At 51.1% G+C, this 26,487-nt stretch overlaps 3 protein-coding genes across 7 annotated transcripts in view; 1 reads left to right on the top strand and 2 right to left on the bottom strand.

Moving 5' to 3' along the window:
• Nucleotides 1–14,948, bottom strand: part of BLTP3A (bridge-like lipid transfer protein family member 3A) — a 34,843-nt gene extending 19,895 nt beyond the window's left edge. The window contains exons 1-2 of the mRNA XM_027444886.3: nucleotides 14,673–14,948; nucleotides 1,069–1,231 (exon numbers count right to left, since the gene is read on the bottom strand). Coding sequence (XP_027300687.3) covers nucleotides 1,069–1,231; nucleotides 14,673–14,716 — 207 coding nt within the window. The 5' untranslated portion in view covers nucleotides 14,717–14,948. The remainder of the gene's footprint in view (nucleotides 1–1,068; nucleotides 1,232–14,672) is intronic.
• A 2,088-nt stretch (nucleotides 14,949–17,036) lies between these two features.
• Nucleotides 17,037–22,250, bottom strand: SNRPC (small nuclear ribonucleoprotein polypeptide C). Of its 2 annotated transcripts, none has more exons than XM_027444894.3 (6): nucleotides 22,143–22,250; nucleotides 21,698–21,740; nucleotides 20,925–21,033; nucleotides 19,470–19,562; nucleotides 18,374–18,478; nucleotides 17,037–17,391 (listed from the first exon to the last, which is right to left on the bottom strand). In XM_027444894.3, the coding sequence occupies exons 1-6, from the start codon at nucleotides 22,148–22,150 to the stop codon at nucleotides 17,267–17,269; spliced, it is 483 nt and encodes a 160-aa protein (XP_027300695.1). In that variant the 5' UTR covers nucleotides 22,151–22,250; the 3' UTR covers nucleotides 17,037–17,266. The 2 variants fall into 2 exon arrangements, with proteins under 2 accessions (XP_027300695.1, XP_038024340.1); XM_038168412.2 differs by having other exon boundaries at nucleotides 19,470–19,559.
• A 1,787-nt stretch (nucleotides 22,251–24,037) lies between these two features.
• Nucleotides 24,038–26,487, top strand: part of ILRUN (inflammation and lipid regulator with UBA-like and NBR1-like domains) — a 34,505-nt gene continuing 32,055 nt past the window's right edge. For 3 of the 4 annotated variants that reach the window (XR_011805092.1, XR_011805093.1, XM_027444889.3), the window contains exon 1: nucleotides 24,043–24,401. Coding sequence is in view for 2 of the 4 variants with exons in the window: in XM_027444889.3 (XP_027300690.1) it covers nucleotides 24,244–24,401 (158 nt within the window). In the remaining 2 variants the exon portion in view is untranslated. Of the gene's footprint in view, nucleotides 24,402–26,487 lie in introns of all 4 variants that reach the window. The other variant, XM_027444887.3, reaches the window with a different exon arrangement.

The following is a 26,487-nucleotide window of genomic DNA, read 5'->3' as shown; positions in this document are numbered from 1 at the left end:
ATACAAAAAAACTTTTGCATTCATATAACGCAACTCTGGTTAGTACCAACTGAGATTAAATAGTCTGGCATTTCGCATCAACTGAAAGAAAATCAATTTTGTGCTCTAAAAAGCACAAGGAAGAAAATTTGTAGGAGGTTTCAGTGTGCAAAAAGTGAAACTGTAAGTGCATGCACAATTTCAGCAATTATGCATGTAAATGGTCAACGGTGGGCTGAACGAGTGCAGTGTGCAGCTTTTCACATGCACCATTCATGTACTTCTTAAGAATTGCATTTTGAACGATTAAGACTTAAGTTCAGTGTATTTTACTACACCTCATAGCATAATTAGGCTTTCAGATAACTGCACTCCATTTCTCTCTGCTTCCTATTTCTGTTGGAGGTCTTTGTTACTTCCTTAGCATTAAAAAAATAAGTCAGTGGGGATGAAGAAAGACGTGGAAAACTGCTCAGCTGTCAAAATGACAGGAAAATGGGAGGGAATGACCAAACAGAAAGATTTATAAAATCCTAAGGCAGTTGGAGATGATGAGCAGGGAGTAATTGTTCACCATTTCTTGTAGAGAACAGTACCTACCAGGAGACTATCAACTAAAAATAGTATGCACAGGCTTGCTGCAAGCAACAGCAGACACACTGTTAAGTTGTGAGTTTCTTTGTCATAGCATGCTCTGGGTGTTAAACAAGTCAGCAGATCCAAAAGGCATTTGGGCAAATTCCTAGAAATTCATCAGCAGGTACTACATATAAAGTCCCCACGGCTGGCTTAAAAAAAATCACATGCCAATGGGGTGACAAGACCACACCACACTTTCCTGTGCTTCTCTCAGCATCCTCTAACCCCTGCTGCTGGCCACCAGGGACAGAGTGCTTGGCAAGGAAAGCCTCAGTGAAAGCTCTGGTGGCTCTCTCATAGCCCTTAATTAGCAAATGCCACGCCTGACACAAGTGTGGGGACTGGCTCCCATCAGGATCCTTTATCAGAAATCCCCAAATGACACATGGAAGCTGTCACTGGAAGGTCTCGTTTGTGTCTGGGGCCATGAGCACAGCCTCCTCCGCTCACCCTGATGGACGCCTTGTTGCAGTAGACCCGGGTGATGGCGAGCCAGGTGGGCAGCTCCAGCACATTCTGCAGCACCTCCTCGTCCAGCTCCAGGTTGGTCAGCTGCCCCTGCCCCTTCAGCGTGCTCAGGTTGATTTTGTCTGGAGAGAGATTCTTCGTAAACCTACAAGAGAAGAAAGGAGAGACTCAGAAAACAACTCAAAGCAAAGCTGCTTAGACTAGAGGAGCCTTTTAGAGAGGTATAGAAAGTATAAAAATTTGTTTGGTTCTTTGTCAAACCTTTTCTGACATTTTTAGACCTAGAGCATGTTGTTTTTTCCAGAAAATAAATGTCCTTACACTTTGACATTTGAAGGTTTTGTTTCTGCTTGTTTGTTTTAATCAAATTCACTAAACTGAAAATTCCATGTAAAGCCCCAGGAACTTGTAAATCAGCAGAACTGCTTTAGGACAGAAACAAAACAAAACCAAAGCCAAATCACAACAGGACAACAACTTTACCACCCAAATAGTGTGATATCAATGGTGAAAAGTGTTATTATCTAGATTTTTTTTTTTTAGGCTATTGACAAAGGAAAGCAAAAGATCATTAATTCGTTACTTTTATTGCTGTCTCTACACAGCAGTCCTGCAAGCCAGCACGTGCCCTGCCCAGCAAGTCCGAGCATGCAACCCAACTCCCCTCCCTAGTGACCAACCCCAAATCCTGTCCTCTCCTCCTGGCAAGCATTTCCACTGTTGTTTGCACCTCCCTTACACACAGCCTGATATCCCCAGCTCCCTTACGCGCCTGTGATTTAAGTGCAATGAAAGAAATGATTTCAGACTGGTCAAGAGCAGCATATTCTGGTGCTTAACATCTTTAAAAACACTGTGGTCCCTGAGGAATCAGTAGAGACAGCTTAGACCACACAGCCTGAACCCCAGCACCTCGCCAGGATGGCCAGCCCCAGTGCATGAGCTTTGGGTCGCCACCGAGGGAGCCGAGCACCAGGCTGGTCAGATTTACAAAGTCACGGGAGTCACAAGGCTGAAGACTTCCTGCCTGCTGATTTACTCACTGCTGAAACCAGAGCTCATTTCACACATTCCTCCAAACTAATACTCATTCTAATTCTGCCCAGTGGTCCAGAAAGGGGAAGAAAAAGAAAGACCCTATTGTCAGCACAAACAGGATTAGGCTCACAGTCACATGCTGCCATTCTGTCTCCTTTCCCTGCACCAGCAGCGTGGTCGGATTCCCTCTGAAAGGCTTAAAACATCCCAGACAAAGCCCTGCCACTGCTACGGAGAGGACAGGGGAGGAGGAACCAGAGCGATGCTGCTGGGGTGACAGCAGACGCGGCCGCTGTAGGAGCACGAGGTGCGGTGTAAAGTCACCTGAGGTGCCAGCAGCAGCTGCTCGTCATCACCCCAGGGCTTCCTGGAAGAGAAATGCCTTTAATGAACTAAAATGCCTAAAATGAGCATTAACAGAGAGGCTGAGGGATGGTGAAGAGCCACAGATATCAGCCCTGAGTTTCGGATACGGCCGCTCCCCGAGGAGGAGGGCGGCACACACGGCTGTGTTTGCCTGCTGCTCCTTGTCACCTCCATCCCTTTCAGTGCCAGGTCTGCTGCTGCCACCGGAGCCCCAGCAGGCATTTCCTGTGCCACGCCGCCACCTCCCTTCCTGAACCGAGGGCACGCGCTGCCTGCTGAGCCCTGACCGCGTTCGTAACGCACCTGCCAGCGTCCCAGGCTGACGCAGGGAAGGTGACGTTTGCTTTGAACTCCTCGTGCCTTTAACCCGAGGCTCTCTCATTTAAACACACGCAGGCAGGAGGCCAAGCCCAACACCACCCGCTGGTCCCTGCACGAGGACGTAACACACAGCAGCGTGTGCTGCGGGGGACAGGCAGGTGCAGGGACGTGCTGGGTGTCTGCAGGGTTTGTGCCAGGTCCCCCTGTGCGAGCCATAAACTCAGGCAGTGCTGAGAGCTGGACCAAAAAGCTCCAGAGGCGATACGTGAGCATCTTTGTCTTGCATCAGTGAACCAGGTGTGTTGAAAGGTGTAATTGCCTCTGCCTGGGACTGGGTACTGAAAATAATGACAAGAAAAGCGCTCGGCACTGGTGAACTCACGGGGCTGCTGCGGGCAGCGATGCTCACAGGCAGGGAGAGGCTGAGGCTCACGGCAGCTTCCTCACTCCTGCAAAGCAAGGATCAAACCCCAGGTGTCTTAATCCTCACCACAGCCTAAGCGTGCTCGGAAGGGGAAGCCGCTCTCAGCTGCTAATGCAGAAGAAACAAAACATAAGGACATGTCTCAACAGGGAATTATTTTTACTTGGTCTCTCTTTTTATCTTAAAAACAGTAGCACAGTGAAGGGAGAAGCTGTGAAACCAGACCCTGGTGGAGAGAGCGGTATGAAACATGACCTGGCTAAAAACAGACAGGTATTTGTGTTCACCTACAGGGAAAGGCTGCAGAAATCCTGCTGAACAGACAAGAAAACCAGCACAAGCACTACCAGACTCCATGGAAGAGCCTCTTCCAACAGGCTTTTTAGCTGCACCAAAACCCCTGAAGGACAGATTATCGATCCCACCAGTCACGGAACAACAGAAGCTGGAAGCATCATAAACATAAATGTGAAATAAATCCTTTCCTTTAAAGCACAGTGAAATTCCCGCAGCTGTGCCTAGTCCCAGCTCATCCCTCTAAAGGGATCCAAGATTTTCAGATGGAATAACCCTCACATTTAAGACATTTTGGTATATTTAGTGCATGTCAGTGGGGCTTCCAAAAGGAAAAGAGATGAACTGTGCCTGCGAACTTGGAATTTTATAGAGGCCAAATTACTTCTTGAAAGGAGCTGCTTGGTCACTGTCAGGGGAAGGAAGAAGCCGTGAGAGCAGACAATTTTAGATGCTTGTTGGCAGGCTCGCTCCATTCATATTCATCAACAGTAACATTTTTGGCAGCACTGATTGCTGGCTTTGAGAAAAATGAATGAAAATGGTAGCTATTAGGAAAATTGACAGTGTGGGATATTTGTTGTTGTTTGCTTTTTTTTCCCCCCAACTCTATGAAGAAGTCATGCAGCACTAAGCCAGTAAACTCAAAGGACAGCACTCCTTTTGAGTCTGCCAGGATTACCATGACAAAAGTCACACCAGAAAGCCTTTTCCCACCCTTTATAGAGTTGTCACTGCGGTCACCAGGGCATTTTGCAGCTGCGTAGGCTTGTACAAGCACGAATGCATTGCCAGGAAGAATACCAGGAGCAACATCTCATCTCAAAACGTGTCCACCCAACAGCCACCCAGACTGCCACAGTCACCAGCACCCACAGAAAGCCTTCAGGTGACTGAAAACGTTCTGTATTCGCAATGAAGATGATGGGAAATGCCAGCCAGAAGCTTTCAGAGCCACAGCTAAATAGACCTGGTAGGTCAAGCCCCTTCCTGTGACCACGGGTTTTCAGGGAAGAGATTTCCCTACAAGTTCCCTCTCTCTGCTGTTTCTTTCCATTTGAGATGACGCATTTGGGCTTTCAATCGACTTTCCTAGGAAGCAGACACACACAGCCATTACCAGCACTACCCTACTTTCACAGCAGACAGAAGGGCTCGCTCTGTCCTAAGAAGCTAACAGCACCCAGCTATTTAAACCTCAGTAGCTTCTTGGGGCCTGGCCCAAGAAAATCATGTTCTTTACAGAAACTCTCAGCCTTTTGGGGCAGTTTCTGAGATTGTGACTTGATTTGCATTTCATGTTTTAGATGGGGAAGGCACGGGAGCATCAATCTACTTGCTCAGTCATCAGCTTGAATATATATATATATATTTACATTATATATAACTAAATGATGTCACTGCTTGAAGAATGCCTGATTCATCAGCTGATACATCCAGAGGCCCCAAACTCACCCATTGCAAGAGGGCGTTTGGCCAAATCTTACTGCTGGCCTGAAGCCAGGCTATCATCATAAATACTGAATTTATGCTCCCATTTGTAGCTGTCTGGCCTCACTGTCTCCAGAACAAATACATAGACAGATAACGTCAGGAGAAGACGTCTGAAACCATCACATTTCCCTTCAGACCCATCTCTCTCATTAGCTCACTGCCTCGTGGCACAAGAACCCTCTCGTCAGTAGCTTCGCAGGCTCAAAATAGATTTTCTGCCTCAATTTCTGCAATTATTCAGTAATCATCGTCTATTGTATGTAACCAGCATCTACACAGCTAAACACATTTATTTCTATTAATATCCTTGTTACTATGGTTATTATATGTGAGAACTAATTAGCGGTACACCAGCGACCTTGATTTTGCTGATTGCCAAGCATCATTTTTTGGCAGAAGAAGTGGCTGAATGGCTTGCAATGCTTGCCACCGTTGCGGAGAGCAGATGGAAAAATCCGCAAAACACAAGCAAGTCAGGAAGAGGGTAAGTTGTCAACTGCAATCCGAAAACAGGCAAACTGTAATAAATGCTCCGGGGAAACTGCTGCAGACAAGGTTCTTCTTCATAAGGGTAACAGCAAAGGAAAAGATGAATTTCCCCTCTGGTTTGTGTTCCAAATTGTATTTTAAGTGACTGTGGTAGAAGGGCAGAAATTAGACATGGAAAATACCTACATTCATGTCAATGCAGATTTGCTCCGTGCCAAAAATCTTTCCAGAATCTTGTTGGGTTAGGTCTGGACAGGCCTTCTAATCCATTCCTAATCCATCTAAGCCACCATTTCATTTGGAAAGATCTTCTGCAATCCCCAAATCTCTGTGATAGGACACTTCCCTTCATATTAATCCTTCTTATCTCGGAAGCCCAAGACTCTGCTTACATGGAAAAAAAAGGTTCATGACTGGCAAAAGAAGAGGTCGCTGACTTCTAAGTACAGGAAGACTTTCAAGGAACACAACAGCAGAGGCTTTGACTGCAAAACACGGCTGAGAATGAACTGAAAAATAATTTTGGCGGAAATAAAACTGAGCAAGTGATGAAAACTTCTGTAAAAAGGGGAAAAAAAATAGCTGCCTCGAAGATGCATAGGAAGAAGTAAAAGCCCTTTTGGGAAGAAAAGCCATTCTACTAGCTCAAGGTTTTGGTGCAACCGTGGAGCAATCTGCCTGGTAAGCAGCCACAGTTCTAGTCAGGTCTGAGGGATTCAGAACTGCAGCCAAGGAAGAGAAGTACACTGAATTAACAGAAAAAGAGGAATTTACGCATGGTATTACATAACCTTTCGTACTAATCCAGTTGGTATCATATCAACTCAATTAATATAAGGCCATTTAGAATTTAAGGCAATTCAATCACTACCAAATGAACTAATTGTTCACCAAAGTCACCCCCAGCTCCACGGTGAGCACGTTATTAGCACACACCAGGTGTACTGCCAGACCAGCTGCTCTCCTTTGCGGACAAGCTGGTCCCACTGCAAAAATCTCCATGACTTCGCTCTGCTGGAGCCGCAGAACAATCCCTGTCGATGGTTCTGTGTAACATGGAAACAGACCTCAGCACTGGGAGGTTCCTTATCCGGGTGGATAAAGTGCAGTGGGATGTCTGTACACACTGCCACTGGTAGCTTTAGATTGTCAACTTTCTGTTTTTCCAAGCATTGAGCGTGTTGATATACCACTCAGCAACCCGAAGCAGTTGCACTGGTGCCTCAAAATGTATCTGTGCCCAGAACAAATGCATTTCCAGTTGTCTTGGCTCCCAGATCACCGTTATCTGTTGCAGTACAACTCACCCGAGGCCAAAAGACTTAGAAATTCAATTCCAAGTTAAACTCCTGAGGAAAATCAACATTTCCAAACAGATCAAAGAGACTGAACTGAAGGCTGCCTCCCCACTTAGGTAGACCCCTGAGGACAATTTTATTCCCAAAATGACTCCAAAGCACCCTGAAAACTGGAAGATCGCAGAGCTCCAGATGAGGTGCAGTTCTTACAGCACACCCACTGCCGACTAATTTGGTGCTAGGAGCTCTGTAAAGCAAGCCACAAGTTAACCTGAAAGGAAAAGAGGCAGGGTGTTTTTGGCAGGGGTGGATCTCCACCTCGCTGAGGAACTGTTGTACTATTTCTAGCTCATCGGCTCAGTAAAGTTTAAATGCCAGCTGCCCCGTGCTCTGAAATCTGGAATGTAAACCCTCTTCAGCTGCCAGGGAATTTCCCAAGGCTAAACCTCAAAGTGAATAACAACCCAGAAAAGAAAACTAGGAAGAAATATATAAGCAAATACAGCGTTTCCACTCCTTCTTGCCAGGCAGAAGCCCCGCTTCTCATATTCTAAGCATTATTTATCTTGCAATCTGATCTGCATTTTTATTTCCAAACTATAAAAAATAAAAGCTTAGGACATAATTCAGACTCAACTGAGCAGCAGTGGCGGAGGTAAGAGCTCAAGGAGTCCAGGAGAAATAAAACAAGCGGAGAAGTCATGTTTAATAGTCTCTTTTCTGGGCACATTGCTCAGTTTGCAGAGTACCCACTGTGCAGAGAGGTTCCACAAGGCCAGCAGACCCCGACGCTGATGTGAGAATACATCCAGCCATGCTTTCCTCCTGAGCTACTGAAGTGCAATTTGTTTTTGCTGCAACAAGAGTCTATTTAGCATTCCTGATATGGCACACATTTATTTTGAGCTGAGTGGAAGTGGTTGGAAACACCGGCAGCTCACATACATTTTGTAAAACTGACAATTTGGTTCTTCTGGCAAACTGCAGCAGAGCAAGGCTGATCCTGGAGATCACTTTCTGTGAAAGGTAAATGCCATCTCCCGTCATGTGCGCGCTCTCCTTCCCCATCCCTATTTGAACAAAGAGTTAGTCGCTGTTTATTAACTGACTCCACAGTACCCTGCGGTTCTGCTTTTAGATAAAGAGTTCTTCAACATTTACATTTTTCAAAAAACGTAAAAAAGGCATCAAAATGGACTGGTAAGATAAGAATTTTTCCAAAGAACAACATTAAAGGGTTTGTAGCCAGTCTTAAATGCTTTGCTAGACATAGCACGTAAGTATTTCAGAGACAAACTTATTACCTCTGGTTCAGTGCTCAGCACCTTGGGAACTCTTTTTGATTGCCCACAAAAATAGCAGCAACTGCCGGGAAAAGAGACTTGACAAAGCTTCGTTCTCATAAACTGGCTCAGAGTTTCTAGCTACAAACCATTTCCCCCCAGTTCCTCAAACTGGTTCTCTGCCACTCTTCCCAGGGCTATTTTCAGAGCATGGTACAAATGGGCTCGTTAGCTTTATCTCTGCTTACCCAGCGGGAAGCTTAAGGCACCAAGCGATTAAGTGACTTCCCTTTAGCCACACAAAGTGTCACACTGCCGGTGGCCACGAGATCTGGCCGACAGTCCCACAGCGGGTGAGCCGCAGCCATCTCGTCTGCCCCTAAATCCTTCCTATTTTGGGGCTTTTGGGGCAAGCGTCCTGCCTGTCAGCCACCTGAAGGTCACAGCGTGCTCCTTCCATGTTCAGGGAGCTTGTCCACACCTGAATTACCTGCTCTCTGCAACGTCCTCGTGTTGCTCAGATCCTCTCTGCAGGTGCCAAAATTACGCAAGGCCTGCGGGGACGCAGCCACGTCCCTCCTCTGCTGTCATCCGAGTGCCGGCTGCAGGGGGGCTATGGGGCCCCTACCTGGCGCTTCCTAAAGCCTCCACGATTTGGGTGCTCACCTGGCACCAAAGGGATCACCCTCAGGAGGTTTGGGGATGACACCACGTTGGGCAGGACTTTGCAGGGGGACCCGGCCAGGCGGGGCCGAGGGGCCGCATCCAGCTCCATGGCCTTTGACAAGGGCAAGCACCAGGGCCTGTGCTTGGGGCACACTGAGCCCAGGTGGCTGGAAGGGGGCCTGGTGAGACCCTGACTCGATTTTGTGGTCAGCTGTGGGCTCCTCACTACAGGGAGGACATTGAGCTGCTGGAAGAGCAAGGAAGCTGTGACAGGACTGGAAAAGCAGAGTTACAAGGAGTGGCTGAGGGACTAGGGGTTGAAATCGTACTTGAGGATTTTGAAGGTCTTTTCCAAGCTTAATAATTCCACGTTTCTATTACCTGGCTGAACAGGATGCACTGAAAAGCAGGAACAGAATGCTCTGCAGATGGAAAAGTAATGGCTGTTTTATCATCAATTTCTAACTGCCAGCAGCTTTGTGGTTTCACATGTTTCCCATAGCTGCAACGGCTATTTTAGACAAATTATGGTCCTCAGCAGCAGGAATTTCCCTCATCGCTGGAGAAGACTATTAAAGCAGCTAAAGCCAAAATTGCAACGCGAGTGTCGATTCCAGCAGAGACTGTCCCAGGCAAAGGTCTTCCAGAGGTCCCTTCTGCCTCCGTCATTTCATGATTCACCGACTTCATCAAGCCATTCCCAGATGAGATTTCACTGCCTTCCTCCCCACCCACCGTGTTCCTTCAGTGCCTTTCAGCTAATTTAGAATCAAGGTCAGGAAGCTGGGAGAAACCTGAAGGATCAGGCAGTAAGCACACACCTTACGCTGGCAGCAAATCTTTTTGTGTCAGGAAAAGGCAAAGGAAACCTGACCGAAGGCGCCAGCATTTCACTGCCACTGCAAGGCCACAGCTGCAGCGCAGCGCTCGAGCACGCAGCAATGCTGCAAAACGCTTCGGGAGGAGAAGTGAGAAGTAAAAGGACAGAGAACGCTGTGAGAAATTACCCTCCAAAATTTCCAGATCGCAGCTTTTGGCCGAGAAACCATACCGAGGAGCAAAAAAAAAGAGCTCCTAGGACCTGAGGAATTCCCCACCCTTTGTGTCAGGGAAGCGAAGCGTCTCTGATAACGTAACGCGACCTTCTGCGGAAGGCAGGCCACAGAGCACATCTCGGCAGCTCCTGAACAGCAGAGAGCCAGTTAGGGTTTTTTTTTTTGACTGATGAACTGCTTCTGCCTCTTCTCCCCGTGCTTTCTGAGGCAGAGGACGGGTCCCCTCAGGATAACACATCTCAGTGGCTCTTGTGCCATCGCCACCTCGCAGAGGCCAGTGCCCGTGTTCAGCTGCAGTGGCTGTTTTGTCCTGGCTGGGCCTGGGGCACGGCAAGGCTGCAGGGTTTGAACAGGGGCTCACACAGCTCCCGACTAGCCAAGGAGCTCATCCACCAGCCCCACACAGCAGCAGGGCTGACATGCCAGCGGGCGCTCCTGCGTGTTGTGCCCAGCTCCGAATTCCCTGCACGAGGAACGGAAGCAGCGAGTGCTCGGAAGGGGCAATAATACAGGAATTGTTAGGGCCAGGAAGGAATCCTGAGACTCTTAGATCCAAGTTATGAAACGAGAGCCCACAGAAGCCTATTCATTCCTAGCTAGGCACACTCTGTGACACCCACATGTTCCTAACTGCTAAATTGATCTAGAAGAAAGACACGCCGCAGGCTTGCTTGGTATTTTCCTCTTATGCACCAGCAGTGGCTTTATCTGCAAGGATTACATGCAACTGCAAACAAGAAAGGGGAGGAGACAAAGCAGTCTTGTTTGGAAAAAGGGATATTGGACTGAACCACTGTGAGCTGAGAGGAAAGGCTCTGCTGAGACTCAATCCGGTTTGTGAGGAGTTACACGAAAGAAATGTCACTTCTGGCTGCGAATCTGACCTACATTTCTGAGCAGCAGAGTACTACACCCTGTGCGTGGTACTTGATTGCTTTGTTTTCTAGGATATTTTTTAATTCTGTTTCTAAAACCAATCTGATTTCTCCAAAAAGGCGGCTCCAGCATTGTGTTACACAGGATGGTTCTGCAGCTGCTCCCATGCCTCGTGCTCCATGGTCTGATACCTGGACAGGGAAGTGACAATTGGTAGTGGGATCAATAAACCCGGCTGTGCAGCCTCGCACCTGCCAAAGATAATTTGGCTTCAGCCTTCACCAGGAAGCTTGTACTGTCCAGCATGGTACCCTTCGTTCAGCCCCTTCCAAAACCATGGCAAGGAGAAAAATAAACCAACCGACAGAAGCAAAGCAAAGTGCAAAACACAGAAAACCTTGCTACGAACCCTGTCCTACACCCTGCCACAACTCCCAGTCTTGCTGCACAGCAGCTTAGCACCTTCTCACCCCAACCAACACAAGTAACAGCAGTGGAGATCCCAGGAGTCTGGAGGTCCAGCATTAACAGCCTGGCAGCAAAGCAGAGCACAACCCCCCCCCGCCACTCACGTGCTGGGCTCGGTTCAGGGAAGAGGGGCCTCTGCGAGCTTCAGGCCCTGTTCACAAGCACGGTGCTAGCTCAAACAAAATGAGCAGCCCAGCGTCACCTCTGTGTCTGCTGCTCACATCTGTCAGCACCCAGCCCAGCTGCTGAAGCTGTGGCTCAAGCGCTGCCCTCCTCCCTTGGTGAACAGGTCTAATTTCCCCTCTTGTTTTTCCTCCGTATTTTCTCAGTGACTCAGTGCTGATGGTATCTCAGCCAACTTTGCTCGCTCTCCTGTTTCTCCTCTGCTGCTTCCTCACCCTGCTCTCAGACACCTGAAGCTCCCTTTCAGCTGCAGCTCTCCAGGGCACTGCCAAAGCCAAATCCAGTGGGGTCTCCTTCCCCTTCCCAAGCACCGCACCCCAGCTCCCTGCTGACACAGCTTTCCTTGCCGTCAGAGCCTTCTGACTCAGTGGCTCTTTCAGGCTGGCCCTTTGGAATCAGAGCATACAAAGTTATTATCTATTTTCTCCACCTAAATTTTATTATTTTCTTCCAAACACAGGGATTACACATTGCTTTTCCTCTGGAAACCAGGTAACGTGCAGAACTGGGTGGCCTATCAGGCTGAAGTTATAAAGACTCTCCAGAAGCTCACATGTTCTAGTGCGTGCAATAAAATTGTCACGAGACAGTTGTCAGATGCAGCAGCGAGTTAAAGCTTCCTGATGCAATTAAACAAACAGCATTTTGATAAGGATTTCCACTGCAGTGCTGAGAACTCTGAAGCCCTGAAGCATTACATTGAGTACGTTTGGGCAGTCTATATCGCCTCAGTTTCCCTGTTTACCAAAGGGGGATAAACACGACCTTTATAAAACCACGAGATATTTTTTAATAGTGCTCCCTACAGTTGAAGAAAATACAGTAAAAAGAGGCTTCTTTCAAACCAAACCAGGAGGAGGAAAAGTCAAATCACTGCTTTTATTTTAAAGCAATCGCTTTCATGAATAATTACAGCCTGGTAAACACAACTGAAGTGCTGCTCTTGTAGCCTCGGAGGCATTCAAAACATTCAGGTTCAAACACACACCAAGCAGCTGATGCTTCAGCAAGCCCATTCAGAGGGCCCTTTCTTCCAGCCGTAGCGGGTTCGCTTGGACAGAAACACCTCCCTGCAGAACACGCAGCCCAAATGCTGCAGCCAGCAGAAGAACCCAAAAGTAAAAACCACCTAATCTGTTTTCTTTTCCAAGCTAAAAATAGGACAAAAGACTGAAAAGCACAGATGGTGGAAGCGATGCAAGATTTTAGGTTCTTCTGTTCTAGGAATTTAAGCTGCTAACACCCAACACAGGCTGAGCGTTATAAAAGAGGTTCGTAACTCGGCTCTGTCACCGGTGGCCAAACCCAGCTTTACAGATCTCTGCAAGTGACCCCTGTCATCCTATTTGACATGCATGAGGCTCATTTCATCTGAACAGTTGGTGTGAAATAACTCTTTCATATTTCCCTGATCTTTCTGCCTCTCTGATCCCTTCCTTGCAAATTTCCAGATAGAGCAGGAACAAAAACACACCCCATGCAGAAACGGCTTCAAACGAAAACATAACAAAAGGAACAAGGAATTATTTCATATGCAAATTGAAAGCAGAAAATAAAGGCAGATTAATGATTCAGTAGCAAAATTCTTCCGGGCAAATGAGCAGAGCTGAAAGAAAAACCCAAAGGGAGTGTGAAGCTGAGGTGTTTGGAGGAAACAAAATGGGAATGGAAAAGCATTGTGTTTTTTTTACACACTAATCTGTGTTCAAAACGCGTTTCTGCAAAGCATCCACGGTACTTATGCAAGAGAGGGGCAGGATCAGACCAACCACCGCAAACGGCAGAGCAAGTTCAGCTGGCAGGAACACAGGTAAAGCCCCAGGATTTGTTGTGACCTCCTGCTCTCCCCAGACCACATGCAAAGAGGAACGCAGACAGACACCACAACCGGCAGGGCTGTAGGGAAGAAAGGGGGCACTTGGAGTGGGAAAGTGCAAGATAAGGTGGACTGAAAAAGCAGAACTAAATAAAAAGATTAAGAGGACTAAAACCACCAGCAACTAACCTAGAAGAAAGAGAACCATGTAAAAGAACAGCACAGGCACCTTTAATCCTCGAAGCGGTACCGAGGAATAAAGCTGAGCCCTTTTAAGAGACCATTAACAACTGCTCTCATCTGCCTCTCCCCGTTACAAACGCTTCCGTGCCTCCCCACAAGGTGACTGAACCCGCAATGAGCATGACGTGCTGCTTTGAGGTGGAATGAGAGAGAAAGCTTGGGGATTTGTGACATCAGGTCTAGGAGAAATTCCCTAAAATTAGTGCACTGAACAAGCCTCGCAGCAGGCTCTGCTGCACTCCGCTTCGGTGCCATGCCTGGCGAGCTGGAGCACTGAGCAACTGGTGAGTCAGAACCACCGCAGACGGGCACTTCACCGAGGAGACTGCTCGCTTAAAGTTCGCAGGGATTCTTCCGAGGACCCAGAAACCGTCAGGATTTACTGCCAGCCTCCGAGCAGCTGGGACAATACGGCCTCAGAGCACCAGGACACGCGGGGTCTGACTCCTTGCTCCAGCACTGTCACCCTGTAACCCTGCTGAAGTCGCTGCAGCCCTGCGCAATCGCTTCCCCACCAGGAAAAACAGATTAAAAAAATGGATAGGACGCGATGTCTGCAGCTCAGAAGGCAGAGAGGAGGAAAGCAGTGTGCAATGCTGCGCCTCCGTCAGCACCCTCCAGCTCTTTACGTGTCGTCACGTCGCTCCGGTCTTTCGGCACTGCAGGGGGAGGCCGTGCCCGCGGCCGTGGGGCACGAAGCGAAGCGTGGCGGTCCCGCAGCTCCTGGCCTTGGCTTTCCTCGGGGAAACCGAGGCACCGCGACTCGGCCAAGGTCAGCCACAGCGAGGAGCCACACTTCCCAAACACCAGGCTCGGGCACAAAGCACAAACACCCCGCAGACCTGCTCAGTGCACCTCCTGCTGCCTGTCACGAACTCGGCTGGAAACGCCACGACGCCCTCAAAAAACACCCAAAGCCAAAAAACACCCGGGCACGTCCCAGTCACGTCCATCCTGCTCCTCCTGGGGCGCGGCACCCCCTTCCTTCTCCCCTGATTTTTTGGGGGGGGCTTTTCCCCTCGCTCAGCCTCCCAGGAGGCTCAGCCCAGGGTTTCCAAATGCCCCCTGGGTTTCCAAACGCCCCCCCAGGCTCCACAGCCGCCCCCCCAGGAGGCAGCACCAGCCCCGGGGGGAGCCGCACAGCGCCCAGAGCCCCCCGAGGGGAGGCCGGCGGGGCAGGGCCTCCCCCCTCAGCTCCCCCCGGCCTCCAGCCCGGTGCCTCCCCCCCTAAACCCCTCCAGCCCCAAGGGGAAGGGGCTGCGGGCGCCTCACCGGGACAGGTGCTTCAGGATCTGCTTCTTGATGAGGCCGGCCATGCCTCACACAGGGGGGGGAGGCTCAGCGCTGAGGCCGGCGGGGCTCCATCGCCGCTCCGCCGCCGCCGCCGCCTCCTCCCGGCCCCGCTCCGCCCCGGCCGCCGCCTCCTGCTCGCCCCCTGCCGGCCCCACCGGGCTCGGCCCGAGCCCCCCCGGGGGTTGAAGGCACCGGGGGCAGCGCTGGCAGCCCCGCGGCCTCGGGCAGGGCTCGGGCCGGGCTCGTCCTCCACGCCCCGGGGAGGCCGGAGGGGGGCAGGGTGAGGGCGGGCGGCCGCAGCTCCCTGCTCGCGGCTCCGTTTCCACAGCGGGTGGAAAAATCCACACAGCAGCTGAGGAACCTCCCCTCAGCAGGGACAAAGCTGGGCTTACACTCACACGGTCAGCAGGGGTGGAGGAGCCCCCCAGGGTCACCTGCTCCAAGCACCCCCCCCCCCCACTGTCCCCACCGAGCCGTGTCCCCAAGCACCAGCCCCAACCTCTCCTGGAGCCCCCCCAGGGACGGGGACTCCCCCACCTCCCTGGGCAACCCGTCCCAACGCCTGCCCGCTCTGGCTGAGCAGAAATGGCTCCTCATTGCCCACCTCAACCTCCCCTGGCACAGCTCCAGGCCGTTCCCTCTGCTCCTGGCCCTGGGTATCTGCGAGCAGAGGCCGACCCCCAGCTCCCCACACCTCTCAGGGAGCTGTAAGGCTTCAGGGTCTACACAAAGAGGTGTGAGACTATCTCAGGACAGCCAAAAATAACCTTTAAAGGTTGGAAAAAAAGTCAAAAAAAGTGTTCAGCATAAAACAAGGTAACTGGTGAGGCTGCTGGAATTAAAAAAAAGTCTCAGTTCAAGCAGTTTCTGCACTACTCAGTTTATGGCTGTGTTGTAACCCTTTGACAGATGACAAGGAGTTTGGCCGTTTCACACGCCGAGAGATTTCAGGCTGTACTACAAAGGAGCATTTTGCCTCCAAGGCTATGCCCAACAAAAGCAGCCCCACATAAATGATGACATTGTTCTTCAAATAAGGTACCGGGGCATTAAACTGATCAGTCAATCCTCTAACAAGAGAGCCATGTGCTTTGTACTTGGCTACACACATTGTTTTAATCTGATAGCAGGATGGGGGGGGGGACAACTCCAGCAGAATATTTTTATCAGATGTCAGTGGCTCCTGCTTATTGTTTTCCCCAAGAGATATCGATGAATGCTGTAAGAACCTGGCACCTGTCCGGCCTGCAAGTGCTGTGCACTGCACAAATCCACTACAGAACAGCAGAGAAACACAGGTTTGGGCTAGGCACTGGGATGCTGCAGAGGATTTTTCTCTTTTATTCATTAGCAGGGTTAGCGTATTTTATTGTAGAAACAGCCTCTAACTTCTGCCTCATCTCAATGTTTGTTGAACACGCCTATTAAATATTGGGCAATTAAATATTTGATGTCTCAGCTACACAATGTGCTTTATAGACGCCTTCAAAGCATGAGCTCCTCAAATAAAGTCTCATCTGAATCAACTGTCCTGTCCTAGAGCCGGCAGCAGCTCAGGAGAAGAGCCCTTGCAGTTCTGCTGACCAAACACTTTCCTCTAAGATGCAAATTACTCCCACACTTTTGTATCGGATACAAACATGCCAAGAATGAGTTGGAAAATTCTGCCTATTGAAACAGATGACAACCGACATGCACAGAGCAATTGGTTATGCAAACAGAATAAATTCTTTCAATCCATTTCGAGTTGTACACCTGCATTAAGCAGAGCTCATCAAAAAGCAAAGCCCTTTCAAAAAAGGGGCCTTGGAAAATGTCTTCAACATCACATTCCTTGATGAGAAGAAAACTGGGCATTAATAGCTACTGACTCAACAGCTCTGATAACTTGGGTTCACACAAACACCTCAGTAGCAACAACAAAGCAAAAACATGGTTTTCAGCATCAAGACACTAACTACAATACCTTACTGTAAGAATCAACCTTTTAACAGCTTCTCTTTGTTTCCCTCAATGAAGGATCAGCATTTTATTAAATTCATCCTATTTTGTGTTACAGATTAACATCATCTTGCTGTCTCCTCAGATATCACGGCACTTTTTTTAGTGTTACATTTTTGTTCTAATTAAAAATGTGCACACTTGTTTTGAAATTCAGAATTCAGAATACAGATACTAATATTTCTCTCCAGGGGTATAACATGAAAAAATGTATCAGAGGACTTAGGAAAAAATATAACTAAAGTAGAAGTTTAGCGCTAGTCAGGTAGAGAGGGTGCAATTATAACTGATATTCTGCCAGACAGAAAAAATACACAGATTAAGAGTCAGATTCTCCACATGTAAACCATCATCAATGTTTTATTTCAGTGGGGGAAAATAAAACAAAAACCAGACCAGTTACAAAAGCATCAGCCCAGTGTGCATCTAGGTCGAACCGTCTGCAATTTGAAACAACAGCAGATTTCCTCTACACACTGTTTTCATATAAAATCCTCGGGACATAAGTCTACAGCATTTTAGCATGTGGAAGATCATAAAACAAAAAAAGCCACGGAGCTCCATTTCCACCTTTATCTGTCTGGGCGGGTCATGCCTGGCCTGGTTGGCACCATCATGGGTCTTGAGGGCGGTCTCATCATTGGGGGCCCTGGCATCATTGGCATGTGTCCTCCCATCGGTGGCCTCATCCCTGGAGCTACAGGAGGAAGGAAAATACATGAGAGATAAGCTCTGGGGAGCTTTGGAAAAGCTGCAGGGAGTGTGCACATTTCTCCACAGCCTCCAGGGAACTTTCACTTTGCACGCGTGTAAGCTGTGATCCAGAACCTGGCTGAGATGGATTACGTTTCCCTGAAGGATACCAGCAATTTTAGTAGAGAAAGAATCGAGTTCCTGGGTTATATGCCCAGTTCTGACAATATTCACTGATATATTACTTCAACCACTCAAAATAGACACTAGCTTAATTACTGCATTGGAAAGTTCATTTGGAACACTGTACTGCAAAATCTTCCAATTTAGTGTTTGAAAAAGGCCCAGTGTGCTTCTTAGAACTGGGTAATGGCATCAGCCATGAAAAGCAGGTGCTTAACCAAAAAGCACTGAGAGTGGTTTCCATCCAGCTTCTCCATTTATTGTCAGACACTGCCTCATATCCCAGACCATGCACATATTTTGTGCCTTTTTAAAAAAAGAACACATAAAGAACAGTTTCTACCAGCAATAATTGCAAATACATTTCCCTACTTTTGGTGTGCACGTGTATATTCCTTTAGATTTGTTCCAGTAAGTGCTTCAATAAACGTCCTCTGAGAACTCTTCAAATGCCAATAAGCTCAAAAGCAGAACAGATCGAGACGTTTCAGTTTACCTTTGCTGTACAGAAAAACCTTTTTAAGGCACGTGTTCTCTGGAACACATTATTTTAAGACATTTTAAACAATAAAATTCATCTACTGCTGAAACGCATCTCTTGTGCAAAAATGTAAATGTTGCAACAATGGAATACCTAAACAAGTAAAGACTAAGACCAAAAGTAGGAAAACTGCAATTTACCAAGGCAGTAATTTCAACCGCATGCCAGGACTAGCAAGCACTCTCAACAAGCAGCAAAGGAACTTAAATTAGCAGCTGTCAGACTGCTCTGTTCTGAAGAGAAGCCTCATTTGCAGACTTACCAGGTCCAACAGGCATCATTCCGGGTGGAGGCGGGCCCATCATTGGCATCATTGGTGGCCCACCCATATGAGGGGCTGGCATCATGCCAGGCCTGGGGGGACCAGCTGAACACAGACACAAACCGGTTACACATCCGCCTGCTCTCACAGTCATCAACAGTGTGAAATAGTTAAGCTTTATAGGAGGTTTTAGTAATTAAGAGGACCTTGATTGTTTTGCAATTGTCTGCCTTCGTTTTTAGTTTTAAAGAAAAGGAATCGCAGCAGTTTGCCAACCAAAGTGCAAGACAAGGTTATCAATCCTACTATATTCTTTAAAAAAAAAAAAAAGAAAAAAAAAAGAAAAACCCCACTGTACTGAAATTTACACAAAGCTATCTACACAGCAGCTATGAGGCAATGAGAGCACAGTTCCATTAATGTGCTCAGCACTAATGAAATCAGCTGAAGATTAAAGAAGATTGAAGAAATACTCTTACAGTGCATTCTATTACATTTTGATATTTGCAACCTCAACATTTTTTGCTTGATTTCAAGCTAAAAGGACTTTTTTTTTTAATTGCATCCAGCTCTAGGCCCCTCAGTTAAAGGGCAAGGAACCTGCTTGAGAGAGCCCAGCGCAGAGCCACAGGGGTGATTAAGGGAGGGGAGCATCTCTCTTACAAGGGAAGGCTGAGGGAGCTGGGTCACTTTGGGTTGCAGAAGACTGAGGGGTGACATCATTGATGTTTATAAATGTGTGAAGGGTGAATGTCAGGGGGATGGAGCCAGGCTCTTCTTGGTGACACCCAGTGATAGGACAAGGGGCAGTGGGTGCAAGCTGGCACACAGGAGGTTCTGCTTAAATGAGACAAAACTTTTTCATGGTGAGGGTGGCAGAACACCAGAACAAGCTGCCCAGGGGGGCTGTGGAGTCTCCTTCTCTGGAGACATTCAGAACCCAGCTGGACGTGTTCCTGTGTGACCTGACCTAGGTGCTCCTGCTGCGGCAGGGGGATTGCAGTAGATGATTTTTCAAGGTCCCTGCTAGTCCCTAGCATTCTGTGAAACTCCATCTCTCAGGAGTCTGCCCTCACCGCCAGAAGCAGAGACTTACGGATGCTGGGAGGGGGCGGTATCATGGCTCCTCCAGGGGGTGGCGCTGAGAACGGCGTCGGTGGAATTTTCCCTTGCTGGAATGCAGCCGCTACATTGGGGGGGAAAAAAAAAGAAAAAAAAAGAGAAAGAATCCCAGAAGAAAAAATAGTTACTAAGCAGAGGAAGCTCCTGTGTCAACGTTCCTTCTCATGCCAAGCATTCAGAACATACTTAACGTCATGGTGCACACTCATTTGTTCTTACTCTGGAACAAATCCCTGGTTTACACTGCTTGTCAAGATGGAAGCACCTGATATTCTTGAAGACAGTTATTACAGTAATTACTCCAGCTGAGACTAGAGAGCTCCAGGATGAATTTCACACACCTAGCTGGAAGGTGGATAGTAGAGAAAATATATCACATGATTTGCAGCTGTAACTTTCACCTAGGATCATTAAATTAATCCATGTTATCATGAAATAGGCCAATGACTTAGGCAGGTGACAAAAAGCATGAAAAAGATCTAATAAGAAAGGGAAAAGAAGAAATTCAGAAGACCTGAATTGACCAAGAGGAAGGCAAAAGACGTGAAAGCTGGAAGCAGCTAAAGAAAGAAAGTTGCCATAAGGTTAACCTGGCACTTGTTTTTGTCCCATTCAGAGAGGAAAAAAAGCCATTATTTAGAGAACAGGTGAGAAGAAGAGAACCCCATAAAATGACAGAGGAAACATTTTGCACTTTATTCAAGCCTACAATAGCAAGAGAGGAAAAAAATCAACATCCCTTGAGAGCTGAGGTCAAGCAACGAGAATATGTAAATAACCCACAACACTTCGTACATTTTAATGTCCATTTTCCTACCTTCTGGTTTTCTTATTCACGCTCTTTACATAGAAGTGCTACTACCAACAAAAGCAAAAATAATGTAAGTTTAAGCCCTAGAGGGATGTTTTATTTCTCTTTTTAAATAGAGGAGCTAAAAACTCGCTATCAGATCTGGTCGAACACCTAGAACAAATTTGTTCCACAAGCCTCTTCTCATGAAGGTTTGCTAGCAAAAACGTTGGACTTGAAGAGATTGTCCTTGGAATTTAAGGAAGTTTGTTTAAAAACCAACACCCCAAGAGGGCTCTCGCTCTAAACCCCCGGCCACATGCCCCTACCCCACAGCCTCGTGCTACGCGAGCTCACACGACACTGCTGGCAGTGCTAAAGGTGAGGGGAGCTACAACCCTCAGCCACAGCACAGCAATGCCTGCCTGCAACAAGTCCTCACAGCCTCTTACATGGGGACCCACACTCAGACAAGGTCAAGATTCAAATCCCAAGTGACACTCTTATTCACGAGTCACAGAGCAAAGAACCACCAGGGAGCTGATAAAGAACCAGCAGGGAAAATAGGAAGAAAAGCACTTGGAGGACAGAGAGCAGTAACAGCAAAGCAAACAAAGATCACAAAAGGATTCGCCTTACTTGTTTTATCAATCAGGCTCTGGGCTTGCTCCTCCATCCATTTCTGGTAGTAGTCCTTCACATTCTCTTTGTGCTTTCGGCCACTGCAGTGGGTTTTTCTCACGGAGGGCTGAGGAAAATGACGTAAACTGAGAGTTTATATAACATCACATAAAATCACAGTTTACTGGGAACTTTGGTAAAACTTAAACATATTCTCTCTGGAAGCACAGAACTGCTTGGTTTCTGCATACACTCAGAGGCCAGGTGCTGTGCCGTGCCCTCACGCACAAATGACAAGCATCGAGCCAAGTTTTTGGGCGAGTCTGTGCTGACACCAAGCCAGCTGCCTCCCACCGTGACACCCAGGATTGGTGAGTGCTAGCGAGACTCCAGTCCCTCCTGTTCCTGTCTCCTTTTCAAGCAGGACGTCACAGTGTTTCAAACAACCTGGGTTTAGTCTCTGCAGGGTTTATTTCAAGTGCACGTGATCGCACAGATAAATTAATGCAACAGGTTTATTACTTACCAACAAACTAGTGGGACACCTTGGTATTTTGAGTAGCTTGGGCTTACTCTACTTACTCTTACTTGGACTTTTGAGTTGCTTGGGATGTGGGATTTATTTTACACCCCACTCAACATGAATTAATGCAGATCTAAATGAATCCCTGCAGATGTGGCAAGCAGGCAGCACACCTCACTGCATCAGACAGCCCATTTGTAGCCTACCCAAGTTCTATTTTCACGCTCTCGATCCCAGAGGCAGGTGACAGCTGAAGGCGGGCGCTTACCGAGTCGTGGGTGAGGTACGTGTCGCAGTAGTCACAGTAAAACCTGCGGAGGCAGAAGGCCCGTTAGCGACCAGGGACGCTGCTCCGTGCCGCGGGGGCTCCCCGGGGGTCTTTGGGGGCGCTGGGCTGCCCCAGAACCCTTCCCCCTTGCCCCCCCACACTGCCAGAGAGCAGAATTCCCTCTAGCAGGGACACGGGGCTGACACGGGACCTCCGAGACCCCCCCAGACCGAGCCCAGGACCCCCGAACCCCCCCACAACCCCCTCACAACCGGGCCCGGGACCCCCCGAGCCCCCCACAACAAGGCCCGGGGACCCCGGAACCCCCCCACAACCGGACCCAGGGACCCCCGAGCTACCCCCAACAAAACCTGGGGACCCCCTGGAGACCCCCAATTCCCCCCAGCCGGGCCCGGGACCCCCGCGCCCCCCCCCCGGTGCTCACTTGGGCATGGCGCTCCCCGCTCCCCGCCACCGGAGCCGCCCGGAAGTGCCGCCCCCCCCCGCACCGCCCCTTCCGCCGCTCACCCCCGGCTGGCTCCGCGCCGAACGGTGGCCGCCGAGGGACAAAAGAGGCCCGCAGGGCGGCCTTCGCCTTCCCCGCTGCTTTAGTGCCCGGCCCGGGGCTGGGGGAGATTTGGGATCCCTGTGGGGGAGTTGGGGAGCTCCGGGAGGAGCCCTGGGGGCTGCCCGTGCCGGGGCTGGAGGTTCAGGGCACAGAAAAGGGGGCGGCTGCATCCCCCTGCACCCTGCCCTGGGATATTTGTACACATTGATGAGGTTTCCCCTCAGCCTTCTCTTTTCCAGGCTAAGCAGGCCCAGCCCTCCCCGCCTGGCCTCATAAAACAGCCCCCAATCACCTCAGCACCCTCCTCAGGACTCGCTCCATGGCCCTCAATCACAGTCATTAGGGGTGGAGAAGCCCCCCAGGGTCACCTGCTCCAACCACCCCGCCCACCACTGTCCCCACTGAGCCGTGTCCCCAGGCACCAGCCCCAACCTCTCCTGGAGCACCACTTGGCCTGGGGAGCCCACAAAAAGCAGCTCGGTGTTGGGCAGGGAGCAGGGTCGGGCTGCTAATGGCTGCGAGAAGCAGCCTGGGGGCTGCAGGCTGCTTGGGGGCTGCACCGGGAGCCTTGTTTGTGCTTGTTTCAGCGCCACTGGGCAAAGCTCTCCTCACGAAACACAACCGTGTGGGTTGTGAGTCCTGTGGGGCACCGTGGGGCTGGGGATGAAGCCAGGCGCTGTCTGGGAACGGGGCAGGAGGCAGCTGGGTGGTTGGTGCTGTGTCCCTGCTGGGCCTGGCACAGGAGCTGCAGTGAAGCTGGGCCGGTTGCTGCACCTGCAGAATGGCGCCACAGGCCCTGCCCTGGCCCAAACAGCAGCAACCTCATGAGCCCGGCATCGTCCAGGCCCAACTGAACCACCACAGCCTCCATTACTAAGTGGGCACCCAACCAGCACCATGCAGCAGTACAGGGGGCGTTTGTTTGCCCTGAGCTCTTCCTGTATGTTTCGCTGCCCAGCCCCCACTGTGACTTCCAGCCTCATTTACACCCCTCTTCTTCCACGGCACCACAAATCCTTCCACCAAAACCACAATTTGGGCACCATGAGGGTGCCGTGCCCCTCACCTGGGGCAGCCCTGCACCCCCCCAGTGCCTCAGTGGAAACTTCACGTGGAGCTCCTGTAACCCCCAGCCGAGCCGGGGTGTGGTTTGGGACAGGGACACCTGAGGTGAGGCGGTGTGTTTGTTTGTTTGAGGGAAAACCTTGTTTATTTATAATAATATGCTAAATTTGTACAACACAGCCTTTATTTCCTTAGTTTGCACCCCCCAGCACTGCCAGGGAGGCTTCTCCCATCCTCAACAGCCAGGATTCGCACTGCTGAGGCCCAGCACCGCCCGACCCGCAGCAAGGAGCTGAATTGAGGCGAAAAACGACGATTTGAGGAAAATTCCAGGCCGCGAGGCCCCTGCACCCCCCCCCCCCCCCCACCCGTCGCCATCCCGGCAGCCCTTGCGCCTGGCCACGCCCCAGCGCCTCCAGCCACGTGACCGCCCCTGCATCCACAAACACTCGCGCTCTCCTCCCCGCGCCTCCTCCCATATATGGCAGCGGGCGCGCGGCGGGGGGGCGGGGCGTATGCAAATCCCTCGCCTCCCATTCGCCAGCGCGGTGCGGGGGGGGCGGGGCCAACGTCCCGCGGCGCGCCGCTAAACGCCCGCTTTCCCCGCGCCTTAACCCCTCCCCCGGCTCGGCCGCCGCGCCGTGACGTCACAAGGCGCGCGGGGCGGGGCGGCGCATGCGCAGTGCGCGGCCTGACGCCCGCGCCCCCTCCCCTGCCGCCCGCCCGCCCCCCGCCGTGCCCTCACCTCCCCCCCCCCTCTCCACACACCCTCAGCCCCCCCCCCCCATCGCCCCCATGCGGCGCTGAGCGGCGGCGGCGGCGGCCCCGGGAGCGGCCCCGGTAGCCCGGGGGGGGCGACAGCGGCAGCAGCAGCAGCAGCCCCGGGGGGGTGGCGGTGGTCGGTGGAGGAGCCATGGAGGGCATGGACGTGGACCTGGACGCGGAGCTGATGCAGAAGTTCAGCTGCCTGGGCACCACCGACAAGGACGTGCTGATCGGCGAGTTCCAGCGCCTGCTCGGCTTCCAGCTCAGCCCCGCCGGCTGCGCCTTCTTCCTCGACATGACCAACTGGTGAGGCCTGGGGGGGGGAGGCTGAGGGGTTGGGGGGAGGCTGTGGGGTCGGGGGAGGCCGTTGGGAGGCTGTGGGGTTGGGGGGAGGCTGAGGGGTGGCTGTGGGGTCGGGGGAGGCCTGTGGAGGCCGTGGGGGGGCCTCCAGGCTCGGGGGAGGTTGTGGAGAGGCTGAGGGGTTGGGGGAGGCCGTGGGGAGGCTGTGGGGTTGGGGGGGAGGCTGTGGGGTCGTGAGAGGCCCGTGGAGGCCGTGGGGAGGCCTCCGGGCTCGAGGGGAGGCTGTGGGGTCGGGGGAGGCCGTGGGGAGGCCGCCGGGCTCAGGGGGAGGCTGAGGAGAGGCTGCGGGGTCGGGGGAGGCCACAGGGCCTGGAGGGGGACCCGAGGAGGCCTTGGGGGGCTGGGGGAGGCTGAGGGGAGGCTGTGAGGCTGGGGGAGGCCACAGCGCGGCAGGGGGAGGTTGGAGGGGGGCTGGGGGCGGCCGCTGGGCAAGGGGAGGCCGCAAAGGGAGCGGGGGAGGCCGCCCCGAGCTGCCCGAGGGGCCGTTGGGCCGCGGGGGAGGGGGGGGATTCTGGGGGGGCCGTAGAGGCCTGGAGGAGGCCCGGGGAGGCCACAGGGGGGCCGGGGGAGGCCGCCCCAAGCCCCCTCCGAGGGGGTCTCTTGCCCCACGGAGGGAGGCCGGTGCCTGGTGGAGGCCCTGGGGTGGGGGCAGGCAGGCAGGGAGCCCCCCGGGGGGATTTCTCCAAGCTTGGGGCTCGGTTTTCGGCCTCCCCCCCCCGGTGCTGGTGGCGTTGGCAGCCCCTGGGTCAAAGGGCTGCGGGCTGTTAACCAGTGACCAGCTCCTGGCACCGCTCCTCCATGGGGACGGAGGGCGAGCGGCCTCGGCGCGGGCAGGGCCCAGCCGTGGGGGCTGCAGGAGGGGGGAGAGAGGGGCAGAAAGGCTCAGCCTCCGCGGGGAAGTTGCCTGGGTGTAGGGTGAAGGTACAGCGTCTGCTCGTCAGCTGGGCAGCCCCCAAAAACTGTGCTTTTTGGGGGTGTTTTGAGGTTGTAAAAGCTCCTCGGCGCTGTCCCGGGTGAAAAGGAGAGGCTGAGGTAGTCAGGGAAGCTGCAAGTCAAGGAAAAAATGTGGGAAAGATGCGATTTAATGGTGGGAAATAGAAAGCAGGGGGGTTAGGGGGGTGCAGGGGGAAGGGATGGGGTGGGATTGCTGCTCCTTGTTGCCACCTGCGACATTAAAAGGTCCTGGCTGTGGTGTGCAGGGCACCGACCCTCACGGTGTGTTCACAGTGTGGGTGCAGGAGGGACGAGTGCCGTGCTCCAGACACAACAAAAGTTACCTGAACTGCCCTTAGGTTTTTTTTAACGATCTTCCATCGAGTCCAGGAGCCTCGGGTTCGAAGCTTGGAATCCGAGTTGAAGGCCTTGATATCAACAGTTGGGGGAGGGAAAACGCTTCCAGGGAATTGTGGAGCTAATCAATAGTCATGAGACAAGTTGGGAACCTCCTTCCTTCCCTCTTCCTGCGGACCTGGAGTGAGCCCTGATGGCAGACGTGCAGCTGCAGAGGGAGCGAGGGAATAGCAAATAATGCCGCGTGCGTTGTGAGCTGAGAAATGCAAAAAAAAAAAAAAGAGTCTCTTCAGTGTGCAGGGGTTTGTGTTGGGGAAGTGTTTCACAGCAGAAAATGCTTCCCTGCCTCCTTCGTGTTGTGATAGTAGGAATAAGAGTATCTGTGCTGTAGGTACTGCTTTGCAAGGTGATACTGGAGGGTTTTGGTGTGTGGTTTTTCCCTGTGATGTTCCGTGGGAGAGCAGAAACCTCAGCAGAGTCCCGGGAAGGACCTTGGGGTTCCTAGAAAAGTAGCTGTGTGTAACTGTGATGTTCCTTGTGTGTGTTGAAGTTCTCTTCTCCAGGAATATTTAGCTTCTTTCGCAGTATCAGTTTCTTAAATACAATCTTAGAACTATTTTTTATCTTTTAGTTACAGTCAAAAATCCGAAACGATCAAAGGAACTCTCATTTCACAACTTCAGCGCCTGAGCTCTAGGAACACAATAAATTTTTAGGTTTTTTTTTCGGTGTTTATAAGCCT

Source organism: Anas platyrhynchos, chromosome 27 (assembly GCF_047663525.1).
Source record: "Anas platyrhynchos isolate ZD024472 breed Pekin duck chromosome 27, IASCAAS_PekinDuck_T2T, whole genome shotgun sequence".
In the NCBI taxonomy this organism is placed as follows: Eukaryota; Metazoa; Chordata; class Aves; order Anseriformes; family Anatidae; genus Anas; species Anas platyrhynchos.
Note: the sequence above shows the minus strand (reverse complement) of the source record. Positions and strands in the feature narration are given on the sequence as shown.